At 36.7% G+C, this 22,906-nt stretch overlaps 4 protein-coding genes across 8 annotated transcripts in view; 3 read left to right on the top strand and 1 right to left on the bottom strand.

The window, feature by feature from the left end:
• Positions 1–11,142, top strand: part of LOC105271922 (lethal (2) 37Bb) — a 97,171-nt gene extending 86,029 nt beyond the window's left edge. For all 3 annotated transcript variants that reach the window (XM_011313749.1, XM_011313750.1, XM_011313751.1), the window contains one exon: positions 10,580–11,142. In XM_011313749.1, coding sequence (XP_011312051.1) covers positions 10,580–11,078 — 499 coding nt within the window. In that variant the 3' untranslated portion in view covers positions 11,079–11,142. The remainder of the gene's footprint in view (positions 1–10,579) is intronic.
• Camp (Cathelicidin-like antimicrobial protein) lies at positions 4,683–6,967 on the top strand. The gene is made up of 2 exons (XM_011313748.1): positions 4,683–5,536; positions 5,753–6,967. The coding sequence occupies exons 1-2, from the start codon at positions 5,303–5,305 to the stop codon at positions 6,911–6,913; spliced, it is 1,395 nt and encodes a 464-aa protein (XP_011312050.1). The 5' UTR covers positions 4,683–5,302; the 3' UTR covers positions 6,914–6,967.
• LOC105271923 (transmembrane and coiled-coil domain-containing protein 1) lies at positions 11,132–13,500 on the bottom strand. The gene is made up of 4 exons (XM_011313752.1): positions 13,244–13,500; positions 13,009–13,086; positions 11,371–11,690; positions 11,132–11,282 (listed from the first exon to the last, which is right to left on the bottom strand). The coding sequence occupies exons 1-4, from the start codon at positions 13,302–13,304 to the stop codon at positions 11,190–11,192; spliced, it is 552 nt and encodes a 183-aa protein (XP_011312054.1). The 5' UTR covers positions 13,305–13,500; the 3' UTR covers positions 11,132–11,189.
• Positions 13,501–18,909: 5,409 nt separating this feature from the next.
• The window catches only part of ATPsyngamma (ATP synthase, gamma subunit), a 14,240-nt gene continuing 10,243 nt past the window's right edge, over positions 18,910–22,906 (top strand). The window contains exons 1-2 of one of the 3 annotated variants that reach the window (XM_011313744.1): positions 18,910–19,017; positions 21,708–22,255. In XM_011313744.1, the coding sequence (XP_011312046.1) occupies positions 21,729–22,255 (527 nt within the window). In that variant the 5' untranslated portion in view covers positions 18,910–19,017; positions 21,708–21,728. The other 2 variants (XM_011313745.1, XM_011313747.1) reach the window with 2 other exon arrangements.

Below are 22,906 nucleotides of genomic sequence, written 5' to 3'. Positions count from 1 at the left end.
TTTGCATTGTGCATAATTGCTTAGATTGCCTCATCATCATTGAATTTCATTCTTTCTTTTCGTTTAGTTTTGCACTCAAATCACTGCGTATGCAATTAGATGTATAAATAGTAAGAGAAAATCACAACCGTTTCTGTTGGGAGAAGACGTTGCAATGATGGAAAAGAGGGGTAGTAATATAATCCTTTGCGTTCGGTATTCCGATCAATGATGATTTGCAATATGATTAGTGGATTGAATAAAACAGTTATTCCTGAATTAGGTGGAAAGAGGATCATATCAGAAGATGAGTCCCGGGTAAATTCGAAAATCGTCCAGATGTCGGTTCAGGCAAAGATTGTATGTGAGCGAACTGATTAAACCCCATTCACTGAATAAGTGAGCCGTATCATATAGACAGAGATTATATGAATTACTGATTCGATTTCTGTAAGCGAAAAAAAAAACAAAATTCACGTAAAGAGAAATCAAAATTCAAGTCGACAAAATGGTTGTTTTCTTCATTTCTTCATTTTCAGGGATAATATTCGATGTGCAACTTGTCTTTTAACTGTTTCCGGATGATTGAAAGCATGGACATTTTTTGAAAACATGTCACGTTAAATATTAGTCATCACCTAAAATTCAAATCATATTGAGTCTATATTCGACAACATCACTCAAAGATAGACTCTGTTTTTTTTATTAGAGTAAAACAGAGCATAAATGACAAACTAAGCTGTAACGAGATTTTTCTCGTTACGGGTTGAAATCCTCATTTAATGAAAAGAACCCTGTTAGCTGGACAGTGGAGATGTAAAAGCCATCTAGCGGAGGCCGAAAAGGCCTCGGATGGATAGCATGCTAGACTTTCCTCCGATGAGGGGCCAAAGGCATAGCGGTTTGGGTGGAAACTGCGACCCCTGTCGGCCCTGAGGACGTTCGTAGACTGTGCATATTTGGAGTTGTCTCAGCATGTGATAGGGAGTATTGGGGCCGACGTACAGGCCGTCCAACTGAGCAACTCCGAAGCGTTACTGACTTAGACTAGGGACCAACGGCCAGGTGAGAGGACTGGTACCCCCAGCTTAGCAACGGGAAGGGATACTTCCTCGTCCGAGTGATGCAAATCACGAGCTCCTGCATCTCCCGTGCAACATCATGTCTCGTTTCGGAGTATGTGGTGACGACCATTGTGTTTCCGGAGTGATCTGTGCCTGGACGAAAAAGGTGATGGTGTGTGGCCCGTGGGTCTGGAATCGAGAGGACTACTGTCGACCGGACATGCGCCGCCATCTTGAGTAGCCAGGGGCAGAGGCTAGTGATTGAACGGGGAAACTGGAAACCAGTAGTGTGGGTGGTCGTGAGGTCGATGGGTAGATATCCACCTTGGTCGGATCAGCCTCTTGGTGTCCCAGGGACTTCCGCTAAGCCGCAGGCGAGTATGACGTTGCTCTAGATAGGGATATCCCAGGGCAAGAGGACAGCCCCAAAAGGCCCGCAAGGGCTTCCCGGGGGAGGAAAAGCACTCCTCGGTGTGCTCAGAGTCGCGTGTGATGGCGACATCCGGCCTGGAAAGGCTGGGAAGGCTTTGGGGGTTTCTCCGGGTGGACCACACCCACTCTACCTCATCACACTGAAGCTACCTGGGCATGTGGCATGTCCAGCGGCGCACAAGCCCCTCGGGTAGCCGCACAGGCCTCGAGGGCCGGTTTCGTCAGACCTTCCGTAAAGGTCTGGCTGGCGTCCGACATTTTTAGACGCATGGACATTGGTCATAAGGGACCATTTTCCTGGGCGAAATACCCGGGGAAAATACCCTTACAAAGCATTGCTGACGAAAAACCAGGTCATCACAAAAAGATCTTCAAGTTTGTGAAACGTATTTTTTTAAAATGAAAATAAAAGAATAAGCATCACGACGAAATTTTATAAAACAAGTGGTGTGATACGAAATTTTTCCTATTTTACTTTATCCAACGAAAAATTATGTCATGCTGTTGGTTTTCACAAGGTTATACGGCAATAATAGGATTTCAAATCATGATAACCGTCTATGTATTACCTACTACGATAAAAAAACTTACCAATTGCTTCGTTTCCTAATGAAATATGCCCTGTTCAACTTTTTTGTCAGCAAACTTCAAGACGATGTTTCTTATTAATCTGACCTTTCGTAAAGTGAGAACGATGATGAGTAATTAATTTTGTTCCAAATTTAAAAAATGTATAATGGAAAGGCGTCAATAATTCCGCGGCTGTAGTCTAATTGGATAAAATGACAATTAAGAAAAAAAATGTCCTCAATTCTAAAAGAATTTTTAGTCTCACAAGAAACCCTATTAATAATATTTTGGAATCTTAAGTAAAATTTGATTAGATTGTAGATAAAGGACCAAAGTTTCTGAAGTATCCACAATAAAAAAAAGCTTAGCCTCCATATCCACACATGAATTTTAACCCCTTTTTTCTACCCTTGCTACCCCACTACCAAGGCGGCCGACGCGGTCGTAAACAAATATCTCTACGGGTGTATGCCGATCGATTATTTTTATTAATATAACCATTAACTCCTAAATTATGAAACCTTGATTATGATTACCACCGAATTATTATCGATTCATTGCGTTACCTTTGATTTTTTTAACAATAACTTGTGCTAATTATTATTGATAAAAATGAAAAATCACTTAAACTAAAAATTTTATTCTTCTTCTAAATTTTAATTGTTTTCCTAAATTCCATCAAATTACCACCTAAACTGTTATGAAATGAACACTTTCAAAAATTAATAAAAAAAAATCGATTTCTTCCAAATACACAATGCCTAGAATTCCTCCCCAGACACGTGAAAATTACATTTTTTCACTCCCGCCCGGCGGCGCGTCCGCAACGTGTACATTAAATTTGAGTAGGAGGCATTCCACACTATTTCAAATAGCCAAACACTACTTTTGTCGATTTTTCTGATATGCTGTAGAAGAGGTCCAAAAACATATGTAACTGGAAGGAAATTTTTTTTTATTTCTTCCAAAGTTCTACAGAATACAAAATCGTAGGCGCTTCGGGATATGTAGTTGTTTATAGCATAACGTCAAATATAGCAACTCGATAAATATTGCGCTCTGACGCAAAATGCGCAACCAAGTAAATCTTGTATTCTTTGGGAATTTCTCCTTGGGATTTTCCCACATTCAAAATTTTCCCGTCCTCGTAGGTCCGCAAATTCCTTTATTTTCCTCCAACACCTTTCCTTAGTTTATGATTATTGCCCTAGTCTCTTAATAATCATAAACTAAATCTTTACTTTCATGGCTCACATTTGGTGACCAAAATGCATAGATTTTCCTCAATCATTCTTTACTTTTTACTTCTAAAATCCCTGGATTGCTTTACGACTGGCCTAATCCTCAACGCGTAATTTCCTCACGTCCACCATTACGATCGCTCATAAAAACCAAGACCTAGCACTACCCTTCCCTCTGACTTACTAATTCAATCGGACCCTTTGGGCCTCGTCCTCCACACTTCGCCCTTCTTATTACCTTCTACCTTCTTCCCCTCAGCAATAATTCCTCCAGTTAAATTGCTTTCTCAATTTGCAACCCACCAACAGCCAATTAGTTCACTTATTCCTACCCCTTTCAAAGTTTCCTTCTCAAATTTCCTTACCTTTCCAGAAATCAGTTCCTTCAAAGAGTTCATCGTGAAGGGTTTTATCTTCTACTTCCGCGTCCCCCTATCCAAAATATCTTCTACGAACTTAGTTAACTTGTAACATCAGTGTGTTATAAAAAATATATAATTCGTTTTAGTATCAGTGATTGTGTTCTTTGATTATTATTTTATTGACTATTTGCCCTTCTCACAGTTCGTGTCGAACGGTAACTTTCATTCGAACATATTGGTTGTATGGGAAAAATAATGGAATACTTTTTTATTGCAAAAAAGTGATATATACACGCCACAATTTCATTTTGATAGTAAAGTGCAAGTTAAAATCCTTTTTTTAAAAAACAAATATAAAAATTGTAAAAGAAACCGGTTTGCAGGTTTTTAAAAATATGAAAAAAATGTACGTGATACCGTCCTTGTCTGAGAATGGATGGTTAAATTTTAAAAGGCTGTTTCGACGTAAGTCCTGATATCCTTATCATGAAAGCAGAGATAGGTAAATGAAGTTCGCCTGAGTCGAAACTCATAAGGCTGATTCCCTATTGGTCAACTGGAATCCGAAGTCAAAATTCAAATTTGGCGCACGGAGTGCGCAGTAGATCTCGTATTAATTATTTAATGGGGGGCCGAAATGTAAGATGCAGTGGTACGATCACTGCACCAAGCAAGTCGCATCAACACGTCTACGACGTTGAACGGATGTTTTCGGGTAGTAGAAAGTTAATATGCAATTATTTATACAAGAGAATTTATTCTCTTTCTAAAGAAAATTTTGAAAAGTATAAAAAAACTCGAATTTGTTAAGTTCTAAAATTGCAGGGAATTCAGTAAAAATATCCAACAAAGTTCAATTGTAGAAATTAACCAATAAGCATTTTTCTGTACTTTTCAAAATTTTATTTAGAAGAAGAATAAATTTCGATCTAAATAATTGCCTGTTAATTTTCTAGATACTTAAAAGATTCGCTCAACGTCGCAAGCATGGTGATAAGACTTGTTCAGCACAGTGATTTCACCACTGCTTTTTTTTTTAATGCTTATTTTACATCGCTTCGAGTCGGAGGAGACTATGTGGCGATTGATCAAGACCTTCTTTGAACCTGGTTAGATCTCACCAATCTACCCGGCCAGGAATCGAACCTGGAACCTATTGGGGACGCTATAAATGAATGCGATATCTAGTGGACATAGCCCACACTGAAAAAAATGGCCGTTCGATGGTATCTGACGTGCGCTCCATTTGTTTAGTTGCTTTGATCAGTTGCTCCGAAAAATGGAGTACTCATTGGAAAATAATTCGGTACAACGCAAAGTGAAAATATTCCAGAAGAAATGTTGTGCCAGAGGATGTTTCAGTACATCAGTGAATCATCCAGAATTGAGTTTTCACGTCATTCCACAACCAAATCGAAAATATTCACTCATAGATCCGAATGACCTCCAAAGTGCAATCGAAATTGATGTACGAGAAACTTGGATTAAATTATTGAAGCCGGAGAAAATTGTGAAAAATTCGCGAGTGTGTAGCTTACATTTCTCACTCGATGATTTTGTGTTCCCAGGTGAGTTTTTAGTCTCAAGTGGTTAAACAGATGCACTTTGACTTTGACTTTGACACAATTTTTCAGAGTTCGCTCTGGAGTGTGGAATGTCCCGACGGAGATTGAAAAAATATGCTGTCCCGACTCAACATTTACCAGTATGTGATGCCCAGGATCAGCAAAATCAGGAGAACTTGAAAGAGGCGTACATATCACCCTCTCTAAGGGGTAGCACGTCACCATTCCAACGAATCGCTACCTTAGAGGAAAATATCAATATAACGCCAGTCGCAAACGAATCTAGATCTCCTGGGAGACGGGGAAATACGTCAAAATTCGAGGTTACGGCTTAGCATTATTTTTTTTTTCATTGACTAATTTCATGTTGAGTGGAATATGTCCCAATGAGTTAATTATGTAAATTATCTTGGGAACAAGTGACCGCAGAAAAAAATGTCCAGAGAGACCTGTATTGTAGATGAACTGATTTCCAACGGAAAATGTCTTTCAACATTCTCTTCTCAATTCAATAATCCTCAAGATGATTGAATTTTTAGGTGACCGAAACCGATGGAGGAAAGCATGCAGTTAAATGTGACTTGTATTCGTTATTCGATGCAGTCGAGGCAGTTGTCTGTGACAATGAAATATGTCGTCAAATGTTATCTCCACAAGGACCGTTGGAAGGAACAATCACTGATCATCTATACGCAGATGAAAATGATCCACCAAATAGTGATGCGAGTGTACAAGTATCAGCGGAGGATTTAGCGTCATTTTGGAGAAAAAAGTCTGTTGATGTTGGCATTCAGGTGAAATCTGGAGACTTTTACGAGCCATTTAGCACGAGGATTTCCACAGATCATGATTTATCTGTCCTCTGTGGAATTAGAAATCATCGCATTCTCGATAAATTAGTTCAACTAATTATGAGGTTTTTTCCAGAAAAACGACCTCATAAAATGCCGTTAAGGGACCGAATTATTTTAACGACGATGAAATTGAAAAACGACTTGACATTTTCCTTCCTCACAATCATTATGCGATGTGTGGCTGAATCAACGTGTCGAGCTATTTTCTTAGACACTTTACAAAAACTGTCGACAATTCTAAGGTGTGTAATTCGATGGGTCCCCAAGGAAGAAATCACCAGAAATATGCCTCTCGCCTTCGAGAATTTTGAAAACACAGTGTGCGTAGTGGATTGTACTGAATTCAAGATTCAGAAACCTAAATGTCTAGCATGCCGTCTCAAAATCTATTCGCAATATAAAAGTAATTTCACTGCTAAATTTATGACTGTGGTCAGTCCTGCAGGACTTTTAATATATTTGAGTGAAGGATATGGAGGGCGTTCTTCAGATGGTGCAATCTTTGAAGCCAGTAATATAACCAGTCGATTACAACCAGGCGATGCTGTTATGGCTGATAAGGGATTTCGAATCGAAAATTTGTGCGATAAATTTGGCATACAATTATACAGATCGGCGTTTTTAGAAAGGAAAAAGCAATTTTCCACGGAAGAAGCAATATTAAACCGCAATATTGCCGCTGCACGTGTGCACGTAGAACGGATGAATCAAAGAATTGAAATATTCGATGTGCTAAAAAATGAATTGTCATGGAATCTGGTAAACTATGTGAATGACATTGTAATTGTATGTGCAGGGCTCGCAAATTTAGGTACACCTCTTTTTGCTGACGATAAATTAATGTAAATTATCTGGTTATTTAATTGACAATAAATAAGCCTCTGATAACAATGATTGTGCTATGCAACAACTAAATATTTATTTCGACAAGTTATTATACCGACTAATTTTTCCCTCATGACTTTCTCATTTTTTTCACACAACAATTGTCATGTTCATTTTTCTGACAAATAACATGTAACATTTTTTCAAAATAAACACTTTTCAATTTTGTCAACAAATTAGTTGCGAAAGATTCATCGTAAGTTGCTGGTATTACCGCGATACCATTAACTTTATCGGAGTAAATAACAAAATCACATGCTTTGAGATTCAGTAATGCAAGTCCAAATTGTACTTGACCATAATAACTATGTTTTTGTTTTAACTGAAGCCTTTTATCCTTATAGATGAGATAATTACAACATTCTAACAAAGTTTCAGGTAATAAATCTGGCAGATCCCATGGACATTTTATCTCTATTAACGTACAAGGCTTTTGGGCTTGCATTACGATTCCGTCAGGAGAATAAGCGAGCCAAGGATTATTCTGAGAAATTATGAGTCCACAACAGAATACATCACAATTTTTCCACTCTTGGTATAACATTCTTGCTCTAGGTTCCATTTTTAATCCATGCTTGACAAACTTATTTGAAAATTCACGTGGCCAGAAGTAATTAGAGGCTTTTTCAGCCCAATTATCCTTCGAATAGGTGTAAAGAGAATAGCATCGACTACCAGTTATACGAAACTGTCTTTCTTTCTTCCAAAGTAATTGATTGGAGGTAGTGGCTTCAGCTATTTTCAATACATCAGTCGTATTGACATTAGTGCGATATTCGTGCATACAGCATTCTGCCACTTCCACTGATACTCGTGCTAGTGCAATGAGAGAGGGGGATTCGTGAACATTCGTTAATAGTACTTTGAGGGTTGCATTATTGAATGGTAGAACGTTAGATACAGGCACACGGATGGGAGTTTTTCTCATGCGTCTTTTATGCTTAGCCATGGCAGAATTTACATCACATTCCAACAACTCCATGCACACAGTTGTTTCGTCTTTTTCACAGAGCTTTGGGATTGTTTTCTGTGGAAAACAACACATAGAAGTAAAGGCTGTGGGTTTGTATTGTGCGAGAGCAGACCCTTTTAATTTACGCCACGTGCATTCCTTATCTGTACATGATACAAACTCCAAGGTCATCAGATAATTTCTAGCAAAGCATTAAATACGTGGTGAGAAGGAAAAAATATGAAAACAAATTTCACCATGGAGAAAAACATACGTACTGGGTGCGGTATAGTAAGACAGAAACGATGTGCTTACAACTTTGTCCCAACCCTGCTTTACAGGTGCAAGACATCTGAGAGATTGATGTTGACTGTGTTGTAGGCTCAATATTAATTGTACCCGTAACTTCATGTGGTTTCTCTCTCAAGCCACTAGTTTGTAAACATAAACAAAATAAAATGACGCGATGGGAGGTTTTTGACGATGCACCGCAGAGAATCAAATTCTTCGATTTGAGCACTCGTTCGCCTTCTCTAATATTTTGTGATGTTGGTGTGCTATTAACATACTCGAAAATCTCTCCTACCGATAGTGTCAACATCGTTATTTGGAATTATAACTAAAGGAACGAACTGGTATGGACAGACCTGCTGTCGCTAGTTTGTATGAGTTTGAACGCATAGACCATCAGCAGTATGTAATTAGCCGCAAATTATCAACAATTACAAAAACAAACTCATACAATCGATTGTAAATCGTTCGCAGGTGATTGTAAAAAAGGTCATAATGTTTAAGAGTAGATAGTTTTTTTATAAAAAATAAAAAACTTATGACCCATGTAGTTAGCCGCATTTTTTTTCTAATCACTCTTAAATGATTTTTTTTATTGTAATCGTTTGCAATTCGTTTGTAAATACTATATTCATTTGAATCGACGTTTAAGAGTCATTAGTCTGGAAATTATCAGCAATAAACGTGATTGCAAAATTGCGTGGAGGGGATAAGACTTTGCAAGTATGACGGCGCATGCGCAACTATTCAGAGGATTTTTCTGTTATACGCTCAAAAATAGATTAATGTCTTTCTCACTTTAATTTTGAAAGATTTCACTACGACTGTCTTTTAATTGAACATTGAGTGACACATCGAAACCATTGTACTTTTTGTAAGTACATTAATAATTATAATAACTTGTTCACTAATGGGTGATATTTGGAGAACAATTATCGTTCGAGTAATCCCTGGTTATTCCCACCCAAGCAGAATATGGGCTGACAGAACCCCATAACATTTGTCATGAGACATTGGTTTAACACTTCTGTTTAACAAAAAAACGTAAGGATTGAATTCAAGGTTTTTGCCCAACCCTAACTGGGTTCATGAAATTCACAGCATAAGCTGTAAGCTTGGGTGGGAATAACCAGGGATTACTCAAACGATAATTGCTCTCCAAATGTCACCCATTAATGAACAAGTTATTATAATTATTAATGTACTTACAAAAAGTACAATGGTTTCGATGTGTCACTCAATGTTCAATCAAAAGACAGCCGTAGTGAAATCTTTCAAAATTAAAGTGAGAAAGACATTAATCTATTTTTGAACGTATAACAGAAAAATCCTCTGAATAGTTGCGCATGCGCCGTCATACTTGCAAAATCTTATCCCCTCCACGCAATTTTGCAATCACGTTTATTGCTGATAATTTCCAGACTAATGACTCTTAAACGTCGATTCAAATGAATATAGTATTTACGAACGAATTGCAAACAATTACAATAAAAAAAATCATTTAAGAGTGATTAGAAAAAAAAATGAGGCTAACTACATGGGTCATAAGTTTTTTATTTTTTATAAAAAAACTATCCACTCTTAAACATTATGACCTTTTTTACAATCACCTGCGAACGATTTACAATCGATTGTATGAGTTCGTTTTTGTAATTGTTGATAATTTGCGGCTAATTACATACTGCTTAGACCATCGGTCGTCCATCTTTTTATGGCGATGACAGCGCCGCCATCGGTAGATAGCGAGCCCAATCCGTTGTGAGGCAACGGCCTTAACCACTACACCAGGCCGCCGGATCTCAGCACTGCATTTTACTTTTCACCGCCTCATTTAATAATTAATATAATTAATATTAAATAATTAATATAAAAAAAAAGTATTTTAAATTTCTCTTGGCTACAAAAATGAAATTGTAAAATAATAAAAAAAATAAAATAGAAAGCGGTCACGGGACATTACATAGCCGATAATCGTTATTATTATGCTTGTAATAAGGATGAAAAGCTTGAAAAACTGCTTTGAGAATCACTTCATCCTTATGACTGTTTTCTACATATTTGTAGTATCTTTAATTGGTTTTTCTTCAACTTCTCAGCCATATCATAACATTTATTTATTTCTTTATCTTCCCAACTTAAACGAATCAGACAATGTTCTCATATGCAGTTCAGTCACCGTTCGTGTATGAAACAAAATTCCTTGGATATTTTCCTCACAAATTTCAAGCAATTAAAAAATACTGCAAGAATTAACCATTTTTTTGAAATCGTGCTTGATTGTTCAGACATTGTTAGGGCATATTGTAAAATTCATCTCCTGGCCGCGGCCAACAATTTTAGTTATAGTCCAAATTTGAATTCTGACATGATTTTCTATTTTGCAGAAAACGATACGTCTATCATTTCCATGCACCAGAAGGTCCAGGGATAAACACTCCAATGACAATAGATACCTCTGGCACTTGGTTCAGGCGAGAAGGTCTTGCCAACCATTACATATGTGGTCGTTCACCTAGTTGCGATGCAGACGAACCCTCTACTGATAATCTGGACGTTGATGAAGCTTTTTTCGAAAAAAACATTTGGCCTTTACTTGGAAATCGAGTTAACTCTTTCGAAAATTTGAAAATTGAGTCATCCTGGGCTGGTTACTATGATTATAACAAATTTGATGAAAATGGAATAATTGGTCCACATCCTTACTTTGATAATATGTACTTCGCTTGTGGATTTAGTGGACATGGCATTCAACAGGCGCCGGCTGTTGGTCGGGCAATAGCCGAGTTAGTAGTTTATTCAGAATTTAGAACGCTCGATTTAAGTAGATTAGCTTTTGATAGGCTTATATCACTTGAACCCATGCAGGAAGTACATATAATTTAAAAATTTAATTTTATTGTAACAAACATGATCAGTGAAATTGAATAAATTGGATGTTTTTCGGTTATTAATTTTTTTATTCTGTCTTATAAAATCTCAGAAATAATTAATTTATCACTTGAATTGCTGAGGTGGGGGTCCAAAGATACTTCCACTCTGCTTACTGGCCGTTCTTGAAGGAGCAAATCCCAATATTTTTTGGATATTCTTTGGAAAAATTTTAAAAATGTAAAAGAAGTTTTTTTAATATTATCAACGTCGTTAATAGAGCAGACGGAATATATATGCGATTTACCTGGCGTATGCTCATGGTGCAGAGAATATACAAAAATATGAAAGAACACTCTGTATAATCATCACCAGATAAACTCCTATGAGATAAACCCTGAATCCAACTAATCGGGACGAATGGCAGTTTTGCAACAATTTTACCATCAAATATACTATTGAACATACTCAATAAAGCTGTAAAAGCAAAACCAATGGCAAACATTGATTTCATTTTGACCAAAGATAAATCACGATTGTTGTTTTTTAATCTTTCCTCTTCTCGTTCAATTTTCTTCTTCTGATGTTTGTCTAAAGAGTCTCCATGTGCTTCTTTCCGCTTTTCAACTAAAAAACATTTATTTGTCATGAATTGATATTTAATCACTACAAATTAAGAAATGGAAAAAATAGCATGCTATACATTAAAGGGGTTAAGAGTGTTTGGTCATTATACATATTCAAAGTTTGTTTTCGTCATATTTACACGGAAAGTTCGATTTAAATTCCCAAGTGACGGGAATAAAGAAAGTGGCCGTGTAGTGATGACGGAGAGAACAATGTGTACCGAGGAAGAGAAACAGGACATTCTAACACGCGTGTGTATTACCGAGCCGTCCTCTTTTCCACCCTTGCTGCGCAATATATTATTTCCTGCGTGCAGTCCACAACGAAAGTGGAAAACGCCTTAGGTACAGTCATTTCTAAAACGGAATGACACGCGGGCGGTAACTCATTGGAACGTAGAGTCACAGAGTGGAGGAAACAGGGCCTGGCCATCCGATAGACATGGCACAAGTCCGAAATTTGAATTATGCAAAATCCATAGTTACAGAATCGGGAATTTAGCAACGATGGAAAATCTGGTTACTCTTCCCCGTGATCAAAATATAAAGGGAACAACAAGAGTCTGATGTGGTAAACTCGTTGAACGATATTCAAATAAATTATCTCTTTGCCTGAGTCGAAATTTATTAATTTACAAAAATTCTGGGGATGGATTGAGCAGTCGTGATGGTATTTTCGATATAATAAAGTCGTATTATCGACATATTTGGCAATACCTTTTCTATGCTCCTACTTATTACTGGGTAAGTGCGTTCCAATATAATTAAACGCGCAGTATAATAATAATGCAAAAATTTTTAAATAGTGAATGTTAAATACGGATTTGCCATTTGAATAAATATTAAATTTCTACTAAAGTATGTAAGGTTTGGAATTCATTTGCATGAAATATAAAGTCGAGTGGATAACCCAAGAACGAAGTATTGAATGAATACTGAAACCTATAAAGGCCTGTTTAATTGGTTAGTGAGAATTGGGGTAATTAATAATACAATATAATATTAAGCGAAAAACGAACTCAATTATAATCAAAACTACAGTTTTTACTCCTTTTTCGCTTGGTATTTCGAACATTGCCAAAAAAGCAAAACTCTCCCTTCGGACTATTAATACTATCATAATCGATCACATTATCCCTCTTCTTTGTGAGTTCACTCCCCTTCTGCCTTCCTTATTTCGTTTATTCTACGACTTGAAAAGTGTATACACGTCTAATTGTGGAGTGTTGAAGATATTTATATTGCGTTAACCTTATTATCTGTATAAAAGCTCTCTCTGACTCAATCCCACATATATCCCAGCTGTGGTGGGTACTTACGTTTTTTACTTTGTTTCTCGACCTCTGTTTTCAATTTCTGGTATTTTTCTGTTCTATAAACCATTAACCATGTTAAACCTGGAAAGTTAAGTGTTTAGTCGTTTATTTATAGAACCATGCAGTTGATATTTTACACACACTGGAAAAATGCCATGACCGTCATTAACACATAATACACTATTTCGTCAATTGAAAGACGATGGTGATAAAATTCATGCAAGATAACATTTCCTACCTTCACCCAACAATGCAGTACAAATGCTGATAAATACGATAAGTATTGTATCAGCCCACATATTGATACAAGTTGTTATTTTTTTTTATATCATTATATATACATTAAACTAAGAACAATGGCATTCGGATAAGGTTAAACTGCAAGGGAGATTGCTGTAACTTATGGAGAGGCTTCAGCAAACGGCACTATGCATTTAGAAAAAATATAATTTTTTAATTAACTTTTTAAACTTTTTTCTTCATAAATTTTTAGGTAGTAATTTGGTGGAATTTCGGAGAACATAATTCGAATTTCGGAGTAATTAGTTTTTGTTTAATGGATTTTCCTTTTTTTACAATAACAATGAGCAGAAGTTATGATTAAACAATTCAAAAATAATTACAACCGATGGAGAATAATTTGGTAGTCATTATAATCAAGGTCTCATAATTTAGGAGTTAATGGTTTTATTAATAAAAATTAAAAAGGTACTTTTTTTGCGTGCACTATATAGTAAGAACACTTGCGCATGCGTTGTAGGCTTAAGGCAGAGATAATAGGGGAGATCAGCAGCGCTTATGGCAAAGGTTCAACATGAATATTTCCTTGCGGCGACTGCGGAACTAAAACAGAGACCGTACCCGTGAATAAGGCAGGCTACGAGGCCGAGAGTGTTGATAACGGCATCCGAGAGGTCGAGATAGAGTGGGTGGAAAGAAGGAGAGTAGGAGGCGAAAGTGGGGAATCTTCACGGGCGAAAAATAAGTGGGGAACATCAAAGCGCTAAGTAGACTCTGACTAATCCGTCCGCCAATTAAAAATCCATTTCTTCTGTCCTAATGAATATTATGGAATGGAACAAGCGGTACTCGATTCGAAATTGAATCGTCCATCCACCAACACCCATTTCATCCCTTAATCGCTGTAACAAAAAAATAAATACATTGATGAAAGTCACCCCGCCGAGGGGAACCCAGCGGTTTCCCAGCGCCGAGTGGTCTCCGACTAATCCGTCCGCTAATTAAATATTAATCTCTTCTCTCCTAATTATTATTGAGGGATGAAACAAGCGACACTCGATGGGAAATGAAATCTTCCAGCCATTGACACCCATTTCACCCCTTAATCTCTGTAAGGAAAAAAGAAAAACATTGACGAAAATGAAAGCGCTCTGGTAAACCGCATGGTGGGTTTGTTTACTCTCTCTTTCTCTCTCATGTGTTCTCAACAAACACATACTCCATTCCGGGAATCGACGGATGGAGTATTAGGCGCGTGTGAGAGCGAGAGAGCGAGGAGATAACTCCTCCACCGCCCCGAACAAAATTTGCGTCCTATTCGGCTTTTTAGAATCGCGAAAGATTCTTTAGCACTATATGCTTGACAATGTCTTTTTTCAGATTAAAACAAAATTCTACTTTTTACTCTCTTGGACGAAATCGATGAATTATGTTTGATGAAAACATTCGTCACTTCATAACCCCTAAAAACGCACACATCACGACAAGAAATTTTCCTCGGCGGACGGATTTCGCGGAGACCACTCGGCGCTAGGAAACCGCTGGGTTCCCCTCGACGGGGTGACTTTCATCGATGTATTTATTTTTTTGTTAAAGCGATTAAGGGATGAAATGGGTGTTGGTGGATGGACGATTTAATTTCCCATCGAGTACCGCTTGTTCCATTTCATAATATTCATTAGGACAGAAGAAATGGATTTTTAATTGGCGGACGGATTAGTCAGAGTCTACTCAGCCCTCTGATGTTCCCCACTTATTTTTCGCCCGTGAAAATACCCCACTTTCGCCTCCTACTCTCCTTCTTTCCACCCACTCTATCTCGACCTCTCGGATGCCGTTATCAACACTCTCGGCCTCGTAGCCTGCCTTATTCACGGGTACGGTCTCTGTTTTAGTTCCGCAGCCGCCGCAAGGAAAAATACACGTTGAACCTTTGCCATAAGCGCTGCTGATCTCCCCTATTATCTCTGCTTAAGGTAGGAGGAATTGATTTCATACTTATATTATTATTGATTTTTTCCGACTTTTTCCTTAATAAATACTTGGGTGGTATTTTGGTGAAATTTTGAAGACAATAATTACACCCTAGGAGTCATTGGTTTCAAATAAATAATTAATTTAGTAAAGTATGGAAATGAAAAAAAAAATCATAACATTTTTTTTTTACGAATATGGGTTTGATGAAGAATCATTTGGTGGTCATGATGATTCAGGTTTCAGAATTTAGGAGGTGATGATTTTTCATTAAAAAAAGCCAGTAATTTCCTGGCGTCTCACATTTTGATTGCGTGCGCATGCGTGGCATATGTCATATAATGAGGAGTTTAAACCTATTTTATGTGGCATCAGTCATATATTTCTGTATTAGAATAATTACTTTCGTTCAATCAATCAATAATCTAAAAACCGATTGGTTTTTCACGTCATGTTTAAAAATTGAATTATGAAGAATTGTGTGACAGAAGTCATGTTCAGTCGTTTTGTGTTAAAACTGTACTTTATTGTTCCAAGCTGTATTAGCGCTGTAATCAACGCGAATGTCCAATTGTGTTTTTTGTCCTTTTCTAATCATCTTAGCTCTACTCGTCTTTACCAAAATCTGTAGACACTTAATTGTAACTAATTCTACCAATTAATGACCAATGAGTCAACTAAGCACTGAAGATGAAATTTTTGACTTTGCCGTGTTTCTCGAAGATTTTCCATTTGTATACAAAGTGGAAACTGTATTAAAGGTAACCGAATGGAAAATGTGAGAAGGCCGAATGCATTTTTTATGTGAAATTTTTAACGTTGACCTACATCTATTTTTGTCTCATAAAAATTTTATTCTGATCTCATTACCCGTGTTAGGTAATTTTTATTTTTTCTCCGGATGTCGATGAGATACAATGAAAACCGGAAGAATGATCTGACAGATTTACAGAAATGATGGTTTTATAATAACAAATTAATTATGGACGTCGTTGTACGAAAGTAAAACAAGTCTGCCATGAATTGAATTCAATATCAATAATGGAATCATTTAAATTGTTCGAAATGCTGATTGGATCTCGTGGAATATATTCCCTTCGAGGACACCAAACTTCGTTGATAGAGGTTTTTTCATAATGATATTCTGCATTCTTATCGTTCTGTACTTCTAGAGTGTAAATAAAAGAGAAAACGATCATTACATGTCATAAATATGGTGAAAATAAAAATGTCCAAAACTATGATGAGTGAACTTGCCTGCTATCTAACTTCCTCATATTGCAATAATTCGGGATATCATACACTACAAAGAATCATCGGTGAGACACGGTTGAAGAAGTATGCTCATTATATAGAAGAGTTTAGTTTTTTAGATGTGAACACGGTGCAAGACTCAATTACACACTCCGATCTTTTTTCTCTACACATTCGAAAAGTTGAACATGCGTAGAATCAAGAGTTGCTAGTTGATGTACATCACATTAGCCACTCAAGTTGATAATTATGACCTATGCCACGCATGCGCACGCAATCAGTATGTGAGACGCCAGGAAATTACTTTTTTTGTTCATGAAAAATCATCAACTCCTCAATTCTGAAACCTGAATCATGATGACCACGAAATGATTCCTCAACAAACCCGTATTTATAAAAAAAAGGTATAATTTTTTTTAGAATTGCCATACTTCACTAAATTAAGTATTTAATTGAAACTAATGACTGCTAAATGGTAATTATTTTCTTCAAAATTCCACCAAAATATCACCTAAATATTTATTAAGGAAAAACGGACAAACCAATAATAATATAAGTATGAAATCAATCCCTTCTACCTTAAGCCTACTACGTGAGCGCAAGTGTCCTTACTATATAGTGTGCGCAAAAAAGTACGTTTTTAATTTTTATTCATAAAACCATTAACTCCTAAATTATGAGAACTTGATTATACTGACCACCAAATTATTCTCCATCGGTTGTACTTCTTTTTGAATTGTTCAATCATAACTTCTGCTCGTTATTATTGTAAAAAACGCAAAATCCATTAAACAAAAATTAATTACTCCCAAATTCTAATTATGTTCTCTTAAATTTCACCAAATTACCACCTAAATATTTACGAAGAAAGAAGTTTGAAAAGTTAATTAAAAAATTATATTTCTTCCAAATGTACGGTGCCGGCCAAAGAGGATTGACGAAAGTCGAGGCTCTGTTCTCGGGGTTTGAGTGACTCCAGCGATAACGTAGTTGCAGCCCACGGGAGTGAGGGCGCCACGAGCACTACTGGGGTGAAATAATTAAACAAATTCGGGAAAAATTGTCTCGCAAATGTATACTCAAACGATTGAGAATCGTCTGGAACGTGGAGATTTATTAGTGCCTCGGAACTTTTTTTTTTAAACGATATCTTTTTTGTTAACAAATTCAAAAATGATTAAACAAATTCGGGAAAAATTGTCTCGCAAATATATATTCAAACGATTGAGAATCGTCTGAAACGTGGAGATTTATGGGTCCCTCGGAACTAATAAATCTCCACGTTTCAGACGATTCTAAATCGTTTGAATATATATTTGCGAGACAATTTTTCCCGAATTTGCTTAATCATTTTTGAATTTGTTAACAAAAATAGAGCCGTTGAAAAGAAAGGGTTCCGAGGGACCCATAAATCTCGACGTTTCAGACGATTCTCAATCGTTTGAGTATACATTTGCGAGACATTTTTTCCTGAATTTCTTTAATCATTTTTGAATTTGTTAACAAAGAAGATATGGTTTTAAAAAAAAAGTTCCGAGGGACTAATAAATCTCCACGTTCCAGACGATTCTCAATCGTTTGAGTATACATTTGCGAGACAATTTTTCCCGAATTTGTTTAATTATTTCACCCCCGTAGTGCTCGTGGCGCCCTCACTCCCGTGGGGTACAACTACGTTATCGCTGGGGTCACTCAAACCCCGAGAACTGAACCTCTACTTTCGTCAATCCTCTTTGATCGACACTCTCGGTTTCACGCTGTGCCGAATTATCTACACTCTGGGGCTCGCGCTCTCTCTTATCCATACTGACGGGCTCTGAGAATTATCGACACTCACGGGCTCTCGACCTGTTTTACTTACAGGTACGGGCTCTCGATCTGCTTTACTTACAGGTACGGGCTCTGAGCCTGTTGAAGGTTTTGTACAGGCGCTGGCAATCTCCCCTATAATCTCTGCTATTACAATGTTATACAATGGTCCTACTCCCAATTCCTCCCTAATAACCGAAAACACCATACTGGGTGCAACTACGAGTGTCTGCGCATGCGCCAATGTAAACACTATAGACCTTTTTTAAATTAATTAAAATGTAATGAATAATTACGTGTAAAAGAATGAAACTAAGGTATTTATTATCTACAAATGATTTGTTTTCCATTGGTTAATATTATTTCGGTCTACAAATGGAAATTAGTGGGATGGGGTGCTAACTTCCGGTCATTATTTTGTTTAATTAATTAAAAAATAATGAAGGGTCTACAAAATTTTTTAATCGTATTGCAATGATGTACAAAGGTCCTATTATTGATCGAAATAAAAAAACTAATGAACTTTCAATTATGTGGTGCTAACTACCTGGCACCAACTGAGCCTTTACTTTAGTCAATCCTCTTTGTCCCACACAATCGCTCGTGGCGCCATCACTTTCGCAACTTGATATTCTTCCTATCATGGGGTGCCAAAACTCCGAGACTTGGGTCTCTATATATATTTGAAGCTCTCCTCTCGGCTATTGTCTGTGACTTGAGTACTGAAATTCCACGGTAAGCTGATTTGGTTTTCAATTGTTTAGACTCCTTTTCTTTGATACAGACCAAGGATAGTTATTTAAGAAAATAATCGAGACATTAAGTGAATTCGAAAAAGCTAGGAGAAATCACAAATACAATGAGTGAAATCAAGGGTACATTATTTCGAGGTATTGACTCGTGTTAAACCTTATGTTCATCAAGTTTATCCATCTGATTACATAAAAGGTTTGCCGAAATTGCATATCCATTTTTCCATGAGACTTCAGGATCTGCATTTTTTACTTTTTCGGAAATGATCTCGATAAAATCGAGAGGGGCGATGGGGTGGTGGTAGGTAGATGTAGGTAGTAAAAAGTATTTTAGGTAGATCTTTACGAAAGCTTATTTCGGAGTTCTATATTTTTTTATCTTGATGTGAAACATTTCTATTCATTCGATTTTGTTTGATGACACGTCCGATCTTTACGTTTTCTACCGTTCATAGGTGAGTGGAGTGTGAAATGCATCTTCTGGGTAAAATACAATTAGTGAAATTTTCTAACTGTCTAATAATTACATGGATCATGACAGTTATTTTTTTACTGTACTCTTTTTTTTATTAATGTGTTTTAAATCTCAGATGATATTTATATGCTGAAGAAAACTCCCTTGAGGTTCTTTGTCAGTTAAAATTTTGAGGTTACACTCTTTTGAATATAGTACCTATATGAATAATTTGTGTATCAGTAGAATATGGGAAGTTTATTGAATGGTTTTTTTGAGAAGAAATTGACAATGAAAGCCACCAATAAATATCAAAAGACGATCCATATTGATTTTTTTAGACAAATAACTGAAAGGTCGAAATTCAAAACAAAAAAATAGATCTCGCCGTTATCTCACCACGAAGTGAATCTGAAAAGTTGCGGAATGGGTAATACTTGTTTGCGAAAAATTGTTGCGAAAATCGATCAGTACCGATTTTTTGTAAATCAAGAATTTCAATTTGAAATTTGAAAATCTTATAGAAGTACAGTCCTGATAATTTTTCTGATGTTTTTGTTAGATACAGCGTTCAAAAACAAAAATTAAAAAGAAGAAACGTTCAATTTGGTCCATTTTCCATATAGTTATGGGAATATTTACAAAATTTCAAAATTTTTCGAAAATCATCATCTCGAAAACTTCAATAAAAAAATTTTAAAAAATTGTGGAGACATCCTTTTTTATTCGTGTGGTTGGAAAAACCCTACCCCCACAGTCTGGAAATATACTATTTCCTCCGGGGTGCACTTTCCAATTTTTGATTGATTCTAATAAATCCAATCATGGCGAAAAATTAAAAAAAAAATGGCTTAAATCCTGCTTAGTTTTGAGAGATTTCTCAAAAACGGCGCGATCGGCCGCGCTGAATCTGGGTTCAGGCTTAGCCTCAACTCTTATCTATTATCTGACAAAATTTCAAATTTTTTGGAGGTATTAACGTACAGTAATAGTGGTGAAGCCCACCAGTATCAATGATGTTCTCCGCCCCCAAACGGGAGAAAAAAAAAGGTTTATGTCGGGAGCAACACGTAGGATCTTTTCCGAGGAACATTCCAATACACTTCGGTCACAATCAAATTTCATCGAAAATCGGTCGATTTTTCTGACTTTGAGCCCCGCTTCATGAAGCTGCTGTTTGTAGTTTCTTATACGATTGTTCTGGGAAACTTGGCAAGAGCGTCCCATATTGCACATCCGATATTCCATATCGACTTCCGTATTGATGAAATAAATTAATTTTTCAGTAAGATTCTTATTACTTTGTAATTTTTTTGCTTCCGATTGGAAGCATTGGAATTGTTCGATTTCCCGATTGTTTCATTTTACCTGGGAATTATGTAGAGCAACTTAAAAATACAACAGTAGAGAAACGTAAAAATACGAAGTGTGAGGGTGTATGTGTATGTGTGGGGTGGGTACATAATGGTCAACTTCTAGGAAAGGGGAAAAATAAACGGGTAAATTGATAAAACCAATCTGAAATGGTAGTTGATAGGTTAATAGTTAATATGGGCTTGATCTGTGCTAAATTTCAGTCCGATTAGTCGGGTAGTTTTCGAGATATCGATGATTGTTTCTAAAACATTTTTTGCCAATATTCCAGAAGCTATCTAATCGATTTTATTTTTCATATCCTTTTCAATTTTCGAGCTATTTCAATTTTTGTTGTTAAAAAAAAATAATTGTATGTGTTCTCTGATTTTTGGAAATCAACCCATCAACTTGAAATTCGGGAGGTTTTCTCTTATGGCCTGAATGTTTTTTATCGAAAATGGGCTGGATCGAATGATTCATTTAAGATATATTGCCATGTTTCTTTGTTTTTCGAAAAAATCGTTGTCGGAATAGCTACGAATTCTTTCGGAACCTTACTACCAATTGTATTGGTATAAATTAAAAATGAGAAAAAAAAGTAGTGCATGAAGTAATTGTTAAGTATCTCCTGCCAAATAGGCTCGATCTATAGCTTGTTTTTCTCTCCGAGTTTTTAATGATTTGTAAAGTTTTTTTTTAATTTATGAAAGACGTGCACCGCAAGGGACTTACCTCTAGCGACAGGTTCAACTTTGTTGTTTTACTGAATCATTTCAACGAAATGAATAATTTGTATCAATTCAGATGTCTGACAATGTGCATCCTTTGAACTTCAATAATTAATTAACACTTTCAATTTACAGTGTCGTAATACTGGACTGATTATGCTGCGCCAAACATGCAACTTGTATTCGCTGGTTGCTGCAGCTCAGCAGCACCAGCAGCAGAGGGGGATGGCAACGTTGAAGACCATCTCAATGCGTTTGAAATCAGTAAAAAACATCCAAAAAATCACTCAGTCCATGAAAATGGTGTCAGCAGCTAAGTACAATCACGCGGAGCGTGATCTGCGACAGGCAAGACCATTGGGTGAGGGAACAAAACAGTTTTATGAGCAAGCAGAGATCACAGCACCTGAAGGCGAACCAAAACAATTGATTGTGGCCATCACTAGTGATCGTGGCCTTTGCGGAGCTGTCCACACCGGTGTTGCACGTAGTATTCGTGATTCCTTACTCGCTGATTCACAGTTGAGGGAAAACACTAAGATCATCTGTGTTGGGGAGAAGTCTAAAGCTATTCTGTCGAGGTTGTTCCCGAATAATATTCTTTTCGTGGCTTCTGAGGTAGGAAGAAAACCACCAACTTTTGGGGATGCTGTTAAGGTCGCGGCTGAGATCATGAACTCTGGGTAAGTTTTTCCTTCTAGGAAGGAATATATTGAAAGATAATGACGGTATATCCTATATAATAAAAGAGATGGGCCATTAATCGAACATGGCGGATTTCATGGAGATAATCGATTGTAACTATTCTCGATATATCGATCATGGAAATCCTATCCTATATAAAAAGCAGAGCACTGTCATGGCGCCCACCACAAGTGTCATGGCGCAACGCTCATGGGCCCTGTGCATTTTTTTAGGGTGAATTCACACGAGCAGTGGTCACAAATGCCGTCGCGTTAGCGAACGAAGTACATATTTTAAAAAAAAAATGAATCGAATAATTGGGAAATAATTTGGAAAAATTTTACAAACCGTTTCCATACTTTGGAAACAAATAGTTTATTAGTTATTAATAAAAAAATGTGGGACCGTATGGTTGGCGAACATTGACCCAAATTTAATAAAATCCATCTCAATCGATGGCAAATAATTTGGAAACATTTAGACAACTATTTCCATAATTTTGAAACAAATAGTTTATCAGTTATTAGTAAAAAAAAACTGTTCGACCGAGTAGTTGGCAAACATTGACCCAAATTAAATAAATACCGCATCAATGGATAAGAAACGGGCACCCGGTAATTAGCACCACATAATTGAAATTTTTTTTTTTT

Source organism: Fopius arisanus, unplaced genomic scaffold (genome assembly GCF_000806365.1).
Source record: "Fopius arisanus strain USDA-PBARC FA_bdor unplaced genomic scaffold, ASM80636v1 scaffold00128, whole genome shotgun sequence".
Lineage (NCBI taxonomy): Eukaryota > Metazoa > Arthropoda > Insecta > Hymenoptera > Braconidae > Fopius > Fopius arisanus.
Note: the sequence above shows the minus strand (reverse complement) of the source record. Positions and strands in the feature narration are given on the sequence as shown.